Source organism: Rhinolophus sinicus, chromosome 6 (genome assembly GCF_057876585.1).
Source record: "Rhinolophus sinicus isolate RSI-liver-muscle chromosome 6, RSI-T2T, whole genome shotgun sequence".
In the NCBI taxonomy this organism is placed as follows: domain Eukaryota; kingdom Metazoa; phylum Chordata; class Mammalia; order Chiroptera; family Rhinolophidae; genus Rhinolophus; species Rhinolophus sinicus.
Genome location: NC_142506.1, coordinates 57,574,330 through 57,586,770, shown reverse-complemented (window position 1 = coordinate 57,586,770; position 12,441 = coordinate 57,574,330). Strand labels below are relative to the sequence as shown.

General features: G+C 40.8%; 2 protein-coding genes across 3 annotated transcripts in view; one reads left to right on the top strand and one right to left on the bottom strand.

Moving 5' to 3' along the window:
• The window catches only part of MIA3 (MIA SH3 domain ER export factor 3), a 41,662-nt gene that overhangs the window by 1,144 nt on the left and 28,077 nt on the right, over positions 1–12,441 (top strand). For both annotated transcript variants that reach the window (XM_088799134.1, XM_088799135.1), the window contains exons 2-5: positions 1,928–2,061; positions 4,958–5,047; positions 7,456–10,270; positions 11,749–11,910. In XM_088799134.1, the coding sequence (XP_088655260.1) occupies positions 1,928–2,061; positions 4,958–5,047; positions 7,456–10,270; positions 11,749–11,910 (3,201 nt within the window). The remainder of the gene's footprint in view (positions 1–1,927; positions 2,062–4,957; positions 5,048–7,455; positions 10,271–11,748; positions 11,911–12,441) is intronic.
• TAF1A (TATA-box binding protein associated factor, RNA polymerase I subunit A) overlaps positions 1–12,441 on the bottom strand; it is a 74,364-nt gene that overhangs the window by 49,609 nt on the left and 12,314 nt on the right. The gene's annotated exons all lie outside the window — the stretch shown is intronic.

The following is a 12,441-nucleotide window of genomic DNA, read 5'->3' as shown; positions in this document are numbered from 1 at the left end:
TGTCGGAATCTCTTCCTAGGTGTCTGCCGAACGAGGATCATTCTTAACAGCCTCCCGACTCGTCCCACACAACCTTGTAACTTAACTGATTACCGCTTTGGAATCGGTTGTTCATAAATTGTAATTGATACATACTGAAACAATATTCATTCTGAAAAGGCCATCAGCCTATAGTTTAGCCATTTATGTTCAAATTGGTGTTATTCAAAAACAAATTACATTAATTTGAAGAGTTTGTATCACTGCAACACCATTAAAGAAAGGAGGCAATCTTTGATTTGTGTTGAGCCATTCCTGGAGGTAACCCCTAGGGTGGATGTAAATAAACACGACAAAAGCAGAACAACTTCCATGATTTCTTCCTTTGGTTACTCCCCAGCCCCCCATACAGCAAACTCAGGTTGTTAGCAAACAGGGTTGGCTCTGGCAAAATGCTTGTTATTCTTTGCTTTCAAGCACTGTGCTGAGTTCCTCAAAACCAGCTGCCTGGAGATCACATCCATGATGCTTCCTCAGCACAGAAACATGGTATTGGAAAGGCCCTTAGTTGTCACAGAACTTGAGAAATGGCATGTGTCCAGACAGTTGTAACAAAATATAGCAGGCAGCAGCTGGAGCAGGGTCTGGATCTGTGTTGTGTGGCATGTGCTTTTCAGATAGCTGTTCACCAGTATGCATTATGTTGTCATCTCATTTATTACTATAAATCCTCAATGATCTCTTCTAACGGGGACCAAGAGAAACATTGCTATCTCCAGTTCTGATAGAGTCTCCAATCTTATACGGTCCATCACCTTCAACCTGGCCTCTTATCCAATTACCTCTGAATTAGGATGCTGACATGTATTAAAATAATCAGATTTTAGCTTCAAAATCCAAACCTCCTTCAAATCTATGTTTGTCCCTCAAATATGTATTTAAAGATATGTTTTAATGTATTTATTGCTAATTGGATTTTAGAAAAAAATGTTATTTCCATTTTATCCTTCTTTTTCTCTGCTATTTAATTGCATTTATTGTCCATTTCATCTTACACCAGAAACTGTATCTGGCCAACAAAAAGAAAAATACCAGTTTCTAGTTCTATCAGTCCTACATTTTAGGACTGAAGGTAACTACTGAACAAGTCTCACCGTTTGGCTTGTCCCTGCCACATGTGATGATGTCCACTTTTGATTTTGATTATAGAAATAAGTAAATAAGAATGTTTCAACTTTGTTTTGAAAACTTCTTAATGTTGGGTACAGTCAACATTATATACTTTCAGAAAATACTACCTTGTAATGTGATTGGATCCATAATAGGATGTGACACCCTTTCCTGTTAATTTATTCAGATGTTGTAAGGATAGGACAATTTGGCCGCAGATGACACTGACAGTGTTTATGGCTACGTGGTAGCAGTTAAAGCCACTTAAAGATAGTGCCTTTTAGGAGTTAGTTCAAGTTAATTGATCCCTTGGGGGTTCCTAGGTGCTCTCCCCAGTTTCCTATTACCTCTATATGTAATCATGCTTAAGCTAGTCAGTATCTGCACTTGAATTTACCCCATTGCAAAATAAAGCTTTTTTATGATTATGAAACAGCAAAGATCGAGGACTACAAGGTGAGAGAGGGAACGAGAGTTTCACTTGAGACCAGGCAAGTGTTGTGGTGGACACATTGCTTTTTGTTTCATTATGCATAGAGAAAGCCAGCAAAAGTTTCCCGCATCCCTGTCTACTTGCAGAGGGTGTCATGATTTATAACAATAAAGCTCTAAAGATGTTAGATACTTTGCGCATGTGAATTGAAAGCGACTGGTTCCGGAGAGTACTGGAGAAAGTGAATTGTTTACAGTGGGTTCTTACATTTCCTGATAAATCAATATGGACTGTGAAAGCTGAATCCTGACATCCGGTCATTTTTTTTCCTCTCTTTATATACAGTGTTAATGTACCGGGGTGAAGCTCTAGAAGATTTTACAGGCCCAGACTGTCGTTTTGTGAATTTTAAAAAAGGTGACCATGTCTACGTCTACTACACACTGGCAGGGAGATCGCCTGAACTTTGGGCTGGAAGTGTAAGTAAAAATGTGACATACTTTCTTTTTTGACTTCTTACTGGCTTATTTAGCACTGTAGATTTAAATAACTGTTTTGCTGGGTCTTTGATGGTGTTAACCTATCCTCTGTGCTAGAGTGTGAAAAAGATTTGGGTCCCCAGCAGGCGTCAGGCTTGGCACAGAGTAGGGGCTCAGCAGAGGTTTCTTAAACAGAACTGAACTGCTTCAAATTCCAGACCTGATCAGCCATGGATGCACCAGATGTAGTAAAGGTTAAAATGGTGCAACCTGGAAATTCTTAACTCCATTGCTTCAAAAAAGAAGGATTTATGAGCATTAGGCTTACTTCTATAAATCATGTGCAAGACAGTGTTTTGGGCATTCACGATTAAAGTTGATTTTGCGCGTGTTTCTTTTTTTCTAAGTTATTAATATTTGTGAAAAACTGGCAGCTTTGGGAACAGTTACATAATTGTGTGCCATTCTTAGTCTGTTAAAAAAGCAAAATGTCATTTTCACTCTGCACTTTCTTGTTTGTTTGTTCTGTTTGCAACTTCTAGGTAATCTTTTTCCTGCTTTTTAGATACTTGCTCCTAGCAGTTTCCCCAGCAGCTCTACTGCACCCAGCTCTACGGGTGCCCTGATATGAGACATGGAAATCAATTAATGCATCATGCTTTGATGTTTTGAATGAGAAGGTTCACTAGGAGTGACCTGATTGAGAGGCTTATGAGATACTGTCCTTTCCTTTTTAAAAAGTGTGATGTGTGGATTGTTTGTTTATCGAAAGTAGTAAGAGTCCTTGATGTCCTTAGGATTGTCCAAATTTAGAGAAATATACAGTCCCTACTGTGAAAACTTTCACTCTCAATAAAACACCAAACAAACAATAGAAAATAAGACTTGAGAAACCACCATAAAGAAATAATAGACTCATTTTGTTGGCGGTCCAGATTCCTAGGGAGAAATCTTGAAAGGCCAACTGGTCAGATACAACCCTTGTATTTAGGCAGAATCCAAGCTGAATCCCTCTATACAAAGAATCTATTCTGTTTCTTTCAAGTCTACCACATGAGATTTCTTAATTTTACACTTGGAGAATTTTTCCCATGTTCCTAGTTGCATTTTTCATATAGCGGTTAAGTTTGAGCATTTGAATAAGTGAACTTGACTTGCATTTTTCTATCTCCACACTTTGATTCACAACTGTATTCACCTCTGGAAAGCCTGCCATCCTGAGGCCCAGCTCTCATCCTGCCTTCTTTGGGAAGCTCGGCCCAGCCAGAAGGATCTCTGCTGTCTGATAATCATTTAGGTGGCACTGTGTTTGCACTGCTTGTGTGGAATTTTTTTTTTACTGCTCTGTATTGCAGTTAGTGTGTATAGTGACTTAGCTTCTATAAAGTTAAAAGTCCTGTTACTAGCAGGGCCCATGTGTAACCCACCTTCCTTTTGAATATTTCCTTTCAGGGCGGTGGCACTTAATTACATGTGTCCTGATAGTAAATAGCTTGTGCAGAATTTGTTCTCTTGAAACAATATTCTACTTTTATTTTTCTCCAAATCAAATCAGCAGTTCCCTGGCAGGGATGATGTGTGGAAGCAAAATTAGATCTAAAGATCACTTCCAGTCATGAAGGCCCATGATTCTGCAACATTGTTTTCTGTCAGATCATAAGAAATGAGACACCACCCAGTGTAAAAATCCAGAGTTTTAAGACCTGTGGTCTCAATTGACAAAGATTACACCAAGATAAATATATTTCCTTTCTCTGCAGATCTCTGATTTCTTTCCCCTTCCCAGAGTCTCTCTTAATAAAGTTTTCTGAGAAGGGAAAAAGCATATTTTCCCTCAGTCTCCCCTCTCATTTCGTGAACCTTGTATTTTAGGAAATAAAAAATTCTCTCTCCTTAACCTTCAAAATGATTCTTGTTTCTAGTTCTTAGTTTTCATCCTGCAGTCTTTTTCGGTTTCTTCAAGTTTCAGACTTTAACTGCCAATGTGGCAGTTTTAAATTGGCCCTGTCTTATCTAATCTCTAAGGCAGTATTCTACCACTAACACTGGCTTTCAGGTAGTTGCCAGATATAACAAGAGCACTCATAATGAGGATATTTTAGGAGTTAGTGATAAGATAGCCTCTTTTCTTTTTGTGCATTTGATCTGCATGTCCGTCTCCGCCTTTAATGATTGGGAAGAGATCTGTTCTCTTTCAGACTTAGCTAGTAAAAGACAGTGTATGTATCTCAAGAGGACACATTTAATATACCTTGGCTGTTAGTGCTGTAGATAAATGGGATAATATTCTACAGAGGTTTACTCTGCATAAAACTAAAGCTTGATGTGTAGATTAGTATGACTTTTATTTTCTCCCCAAATACTTGAAAGTCTAGTTTTTGAAAACGCTGATACAGCCCATAATGTCAATAAATATTTGCCTTTTGTTGTGTTGGTCATACATTTCAGAAATTTTGTATTTTTTCACCTATTAATTTTAATGGCTGGTGTTTATTGGTGTAAGAAAGACTTATGAGTACTGGTTTCTGAGCAATGCTGTGAAATGTTTAGGTAAACTTTTGCTAAAATTAGAATTGTGTTCCTAACCAGCTTTGATTTGCATAGTTTTAATCCTATAATACACAACGGTCTTCTATACTTCTACTTCAAAAATCTAACTTTATGTGCCTTGCTTTTAGAATTAAACTGAATATTGAAAGAAAACTTCAGTGGTTGTAGAAAAGTTGGCTTTACAGTATCATATCCTTAATTTTTATTGGAATAATAACTCTGTAATCATAGTGACTGTGTCTCTTGTGGTTATATCTACCTGTCTATCTGTGTATTTTCTCTCATTTATATTTCCTGTACAGAATTTTGATTGATATTTGTTTCTTTTGCCCTTTCTTTTGTACAGGTTGGGCGTATTTTTGGATATTTTCCAAAGGATTTAATCCAGGTAGTCCATGAATATGTTAAAGAAGAGCCACTACAAATTCCAGCAGATGTAAGTTGTCGATGTTTTTGGTTCTCAGTTATAATTGGCTTATAAATTCATCAGCTATTGACTACAGTGAGCCCTCACTTAATATCGTCGATAGGTTCTTTGACTTTAAGTGAAATGACATGTGGTGAAGCCAGTTTTAGCATAGGTTAATTGATATAAGCAAGAGTTAAGTCTATGACATCTCATCAGTGTTATAAGAAAATGACATTGAATGAGACGTTATTCGAGGAACTGCTGTATTTTTTAACGTGTTTTGGTAAAAAAAAAAAAAAGTTAACATTTGTGTATCAGTTTTTAATTTAGTATCAGGAACCTTTAAAATAGAAAAAAGAAAAGTTTGAAGAGAATTCACAGGAGACTATGTCATAATCTCATAGTTTACATGTCATCTCATCTACATGTAATCAGATCTTCTTATACAAGGCTGTGTACTCTTGTACAGGGTTTTTCTTTGCTGTTTATATGAGAAAAAAATTAAGAATTCAATATCCTTGCATTTAGTTTTTAAATTTAAGAGGTAAACAATTCTTTTTACAAGCAAAAGGAGGTATCTCAATTTGAAACTACTTAATGACTAGCTATTAGACAGTTTAAGTATATAGCAATCAAGTTAAATTGATCAAACCCTAAATTATGTACTAGGCCTGAAATGCAAATTTACACAGGTTTTCTTATTATTGACTATTTAGTGATTTAAGGGATTATAGTTATATTATAGATTTGGAAAAGGGAATGTGAGAGTGTCAGATGAGGTCCTGTCACAAATCTACAAGGTACCGACTGCAAATGCTCTAAAGCACTCATCTGGGGTGCACTGACTTAGTAACTTTGGGAAGACAAAAGTTTTGTGTTCTGGGATCCTTGTTCAGCTGATTATTTTGTGGACTTTTAAAGTGTATAATGATGCCCACCTTCATTCAGAAATCTTTGAGCAGCTCTTTGGAGCTGCTGCAGAGCACGCTAGCTGCTGGTGCAGGGCGATTCTTAGCTGAGACTGGTAGACTGGATGAAGTCTTAGAGCCACTGCTATTCTTAACGTCTCGTGATCATCCTGAGGGCCACACAATTAGCCCTATTGCCTGTTTGGCCGCACTCCTACTGAAGGGACTTCCGGGATACAAGAGTGAGACAGCAGTGCATTAGTCACAGGGGCCTCACTTGATTGGGATTCTGCCTTCTCATTACATCACCATTGCATGCTTCCCTCAATATTAGAAAATGGCCTAGAAATGCATGTGATGAAAAGAGGCAGTCATTCATTTCTACTATACTGGTCAGGTCTCCCCAGAGGAATGTGAAAGTTTAGTCAGGAGAAGAAAATGATCTTTGCTGTTTTTTAAACTTTTCCTTCTGTTTGTGGCCCCTTTTATGTCAATTTGGTTTTTGATGGAAGAAAGGGAAAACACAGATTTACAGACAGTCCTGAAAGCAGATCTGAATGACACCCAGAACCCTGAGGTAGAGTAGAGTATATCCCTTACTTAATCTTGTTTTCAAGTTACACTTGCAATAATTAAGTAGTGAGTTCCCTTGACACCATTCTTTGTTCCTTTAAAGTTTTACTCCCCGTGCACCTGTATTTCAATAAGATACTTGTTAAGCTGATTTATCTTTGCCAATCCAAGGAAAACATGAGCCCCAAATCTGGGTAGATTTAGAGCCTAACAGTAGGGTCATTCTGCCTTTTTCTAGCTGGGTAAGCAGAAAAGTACAGCCGAGGGCAGGCAGACAGGGAAGCTGGATGGTCTTCTAGGTTCTCCCAAATTATTATGTAGTGAATTTCCAGAACATCAGGCATAGATGCTGGAAGTTGGGGGACCCTACCAGTGACACCCCACTCATCCCCACTTGTGCTCAGAACAATTTAGAGACCCAGGAGTCAGGTAGATGGAGACCAACGTGTCACCATTATTTATTGATAAAGGTTTTTGGCAAACATTCAAGTATGCGTAAATAATGGGCTTTTGAACACTGCAGTCTAGAATAAGACAGACTAACCCAGCTACAGGCAGAGCTAGGTAATGGGGGGCTTCTCCGGGGGGTTGTCCATGTAAAACTGACAGCATGGAGGAGAGACGATGTGTGTTTCCTCCAGCTGGCCCAAACAGAAAACAGGGATGATGCAGGGCAGACTCACCAGCCACATGAATCATTCACCTTGGGGAAGAGAGAATGAAGGGAGGCCAGGAACATTACTCAGGGAGGAGCCCTTTCTCAGGGACACAGGAAGCCAGGGAAAAGTGGGGTCCAGCTTCCTATCTCCCGACTACCCAAGAACAATTGTTGCCCAAGGTTGGCAAGAAAGCCCCTCTAGAGCCAAACATGAATATCTCTGTCATTAGCATGGGTAAGAGTTTGCTCTTGTGACACATGGCTAGTGACACACTAATTTTTTCTTTCCTTTACAGGAGACAGATTTTGTTTGTTTTGATGGTGGAAGAGATGATTTTGATAATTATAATGTAGAAGAACTTTTAGGATTTTTGAAATTGTACAACTCTGCAACTGGAGATTCTGAGGAAGCTATAGAAAAAACTTCTCTGCATGTGGAAACACCTCCTGAAGTATCTGAGGAAAGAGACCCTGAACCTGATCCAGTAGAACCCAAATCAGAAGAAAGGGAAAGTGTACTCTCAGAAAACACTAAGAAACTCAAGGAAAGACACGAGGTTCAGAAGAACCACCCCCAAGTAGACAGTCAAACAGATCACCCTCATGGAGAGCAATCTTCATTCAACCCTTTTGAAGAAATGCTGAAAGATAAACTGAAAGTGCCAGAAAGTGAAAACAATAAAACCAGCAATAGTTCTCAAGTCTCAAATGAACAGGAGAAGATTGATGCTTATAAGTTTTTGAAAAAAGAAATGACTCTGGACTTGAAAACCAAACTTGGCTCAACTGCAGATGCAATTGTATCTGATGATGAGACAACCAGACTTGTTACTTCGTTAGAAGATGATTTCGATGAGGACTTGGATGTTGAGTATTATGTAGTTGGGAAGGAAGAAGAGGAAGACAGTGAAGAAAATTTTGATGAGCTACCATTACTAACCTTTACAGATGGAGAAGATTGGAAAACCCCACTGAAATCTGGAGTTGAGAAATATTTAACAGATAAAGAGCAGAATTCAAGTGAAGAGGATAAGGTTGAGGTAACTCAGTCCTCTGGCCTCAAAAACGATGATAAAAATACAGTAACATCCTGGGAGGATACCATCTTCTCTGCTGTTCCAGAAGGTGAAGAACAAACAGGTATGGATTTAGAGAGTTCCAATTCAGAGGAAGAAGAGGAAGACGGTGACAGCAAATGGAGGAAACCACAATTGGCAACAGATTATACTGACCCTAAAAAGACCGAAGATGGTCTTTTGAGTGTAGAAGTCCCTAAAACAAATAATGACAAAGACCCACAAATGGACACAGAACTTCATATTGAAGGAAAAGGGAGGACAGTTGAGGAATCCAAGAAGGACCCAGTGCAGGATAAGAAAGGATTAGAGGATGAAAAGCAAGAAAGCAGGACTCTACATGGTTCTCCTCAAAGCAGGAACCTCGATTCTTTGCCAACTGCAGAAAAGGATAAAGAAACATTAAAATCAGCCTTTGATCACAAAGAAAATGACCTAAAAGGAGCAGCTGTTCATATCTCAAAAGGAGTACTCCATGAAGACACACCTGGAGAGCAGAGTTTGGAAGGTGGCTCCGAGAGTGGATCGGAACATAAAGCTGCAAGATATGAAATGAAGGAGGAAAAGATTAAAGGGGAAGCCACGGGTGTTGCACCCCTCTTGGAAGACAGTCAGCAAAATGCATCCAAAGACAGGCTAGTAAGTGGAGTAAAACCACACACGCTTTCAGTCGAGCAACGAAGTGAGGAATTTAAAGAGGAGCCGCTTCTTAAAACTCAGAATCAACCTAGGTTCTCTTCTCCTGATGAAATTGGTTTGTCAAGAGAACTGGAAGAAGAGGGTCCCATTCTGGGAAGAAATCTGTCCTGGCAACAAGAAAGAGATGTGGCTGCTGCAGTTAAAAAACAAGTGAATGAGAAGCCAAGGCTGTCTGAGGAAGAGGTCACAGGGGACACCTTAGGTGGGGACACCTTAGATGAAAAATATGTTCATCCAAAGCCGGGCACTCAGGAAGCAAAAACAACAGGCCACACTGATAGCGCAGAAGTACCAGATTTTTATACTGAAAAACCAGAAGCAGAAGATGACGAACAGTTCATCCCTGAAGAACTGCTGGAGGATGAAAACGCTGTAAGTGCGAAACAGTCTAAAGAAGAAAGCCCTGAGATGCAGGACAGGCAGCTGGATGGTAATCCCCAAGGCCCCCAAATAGGTATTTTAGGCGCCGTTAGTACTGATGCAGAAACGGAAGAAAACAAAGAAGAAACCAGTAATATTTTGGAAATTGAAAGAAAAAGTACAACTGTGGGCAAAGGGGTGGACCCACTAGGCAGGGAACCTCGTGGCCTGGTGGTAGAAAAGGAAGAAAGCCCTCTTGTAGATAAGAAAGCACAGAGCCCATCTGAGGGAATGTTCGTTCCTGACAAGAAAAACAATCAGACTCCAGAGGTAGAGGAAGCATTTCAGAATAAAGATTCTGATGATCTTAAAGACAGCCCTGAGGAACAGCTGAAGACCTCACGGCTCGCAGAGGAACCTGGGGCAGGAGAACTCTCACAAGAGGATGAGGAGGACTTAGAGAGAGTCATGGACACAGAAAGCCAGGGGGTTGCATCTCAGGGACGTGCAGACGGCCTGCCCCCCGGGACTCCACACACTACTGCAAAGCCAGAGCACAGGGGCCACGGGGAGGACGTGCCGATAATAAGCAGCTTCTTTAAGGAACAGCAGTCCTTGCAGCGGTTCCAGAAGTACTTCAATATCCATGAGCTGGAAGCCATGTTCCAAGAGATGTCATTAAAGCTGAAGTCGGCACAGCGGGAGAGCCTGCCCTATAATGTGGAAAAGGTCCTCGATAAGGTCTTCCGCGCGTTTGAGTTACAAATCCTGAGTGTAGCAGAGAAAATGCTCGATACTCGTGTGACCGAAAACAGAAATCTGGGAATGAAGGAAAACATACATGAAGAGGCTGCAGTGCTAGATGATGTTCAAGACCTGATCTATTTTGTCAGGTACAGACACTCCACAGGGGAGGAGACTGTACCACTGGCCGCGGCACAGCCTCCCGAGGAAGGCTGGAGTGGACCAGCGGAAGGTAAAGTACCCGCCTGTGGCCTTGTCGAGTTGGGCTGGAGAGGCAGGTGGGGGGTCGGGGGCTTGCTGAAGCGCCTCATACCTTATTTGTAGCGCGCTGTTCACAGTTTACAGCGTGTCTAAAGGCAAGAGGCAGCCCCGTGATGTCCACATCACCCTGCCTGCCTTTTTTGAGGCATGGATGAGGCTGTCTTAACCCTGTTTTCTCCTTAGGACAGTTGAGAGTGGTAGCATTTTCAAAAGGAAACCTTCTAAAAAGATAAGGATATAAACAAGAAAATGATGTATGTCGTGCATCGTGGTCCTGCTAACGAACTATTAAGTTCCGTGTACAATTATGAAAGGGCTTTTTTTGAACACAGTTTTTCTTAATTATAAAATAAGTGCAGTTGGACCAAGGACTGACTGGCATAACTTTGAAATCAGTGCCTTGCCTGAGATTCTGCATCCTCCCCCGCCCCCAACTTTCATCTCCCGTGCATGTCATGTGCTTTCCTGCCTCATTGGAGCAGTCACCCAAGGCAGTTACGTTCTGCTGAGCCCTGGGGTTCTTGCATTCAGGTTAATCAAGCATTGACCCAGGCTGCAGAGCGTTCTGACACAGCCCTTGACACAGACGCCATTCAGCCAATAGTGATTGAATTGACCCTGAACCAATATCCTAACCTCAGCTGGTTCCTCACGCCGGGCTCTTTTCTCCGTCCCCATGCTTTTCACACCAAGGTATTTGAACTGAGGGTATGTGGTAGAGTACCAGGCGGACGTCAAGCCATAGGATAAAAATCTTCCAAGAGTGTCAATTTGTCCTGAGATTTTGGAGAGGGGACCATCTTTGCATTTCATCAAAGCAGATATAGTTTGGATTTGAATGTAAAACTCGAATTTTCAGGGTAAATTATGAGGTCTCAAAAAAATTCATCTTTGTTGTTGGTCTCATTGGGCTGTGCCCCGAGCCTCTTAGGAACGGAAACGGGTTCTCTCTTTTTGACTCTTAGAGGTACTTTGAAAATATTTGAAGGGCACATCAGCTGCCTTTGTATGTAACGCCCTTCTCTGTGCTGGCTCTGTGAGACAAGCATGTTTGTTTATAAAAGAGCATGTTATTTCTGTGTAGAAGAGATGTTTCATATTTTTGCTCTTGACTGGGATACTCTTTTCTACATTTATCTGTGTGGGCATATGTTGGTTTGCCAAGGGAAGTTAGGTTATTGAGATCTTTACCGTAAATATATTTACTTATGAAATATTTTGGAATAAGGGTTTCTTTGTAATTTTTAAAATGTAGATTAGCCATCTGTGCAGTGAGATAAAAGCAACTGAAACTTTTATTTGCCTGGCCAGCTGTGCTCCATGGGCTGCCAGCACACAGAGCACACTGGTGAGTTGCCCTGGAGTTGTGTGATGGGGGAGTGAGTGACAGCAGCTGAAGGGGGAGTGTCAGCAAGCTTTGCCAGCCCAATGCCTTCTTCTGCCCTGTAGAGATACAACCACCACTGGAAGAACATTTCCCACAAGACAACACAGAAGATCTTAAAATGCAGATTCCTGAGGAGCCCAGCCACTTGGATCAACCCATGACTAGTGACACGGGTGGCTCAGAAGTGTCACAGAAGCCGAATACTGAAAAAGACGTAGACCCAGGTAAAGTTTGCTAATGTTTCTCTACGAAGTGGAGGCATATCATAGAGAAGATCTAGGAGATGTGTTGTTAAAGGTAGGAAATAGAGGAGAGACTCATAGAGTAGGAACAAGTTTCAAAAATAAGAAATCCCAGAACTAACAGAGAAAAGCAGGGGTTACTGCAGATGGAGATCAATCATAGGAAACAGGCCCGAGACTAATTAACCTACAAACCAGTGACTGGCTAGCATCAGCTTATACAAATAATTGTAGTGTAAAACATTCTTCTTAAAAAGCCTTATGCTCTAAAACCATAGTTTTCAACCAGACCAGCATCAAAAACTCTGAGGGTAGAAACCAGCAATCTGTTTATCAAGCTCCCCAGGAAATACTGATCTTGTCAAAGTTAAAGTTAGAGAAACACTGTCCTAAAACTCACAAATTCTGTGTGTGACCCGCCCGCCCCATAGCATACAATGTAGCTCGGGAAGGGGTCCTTTATGTTGAGGTATCATTATACTGTATGATTACAGGAAATAGTACAGAACTCGG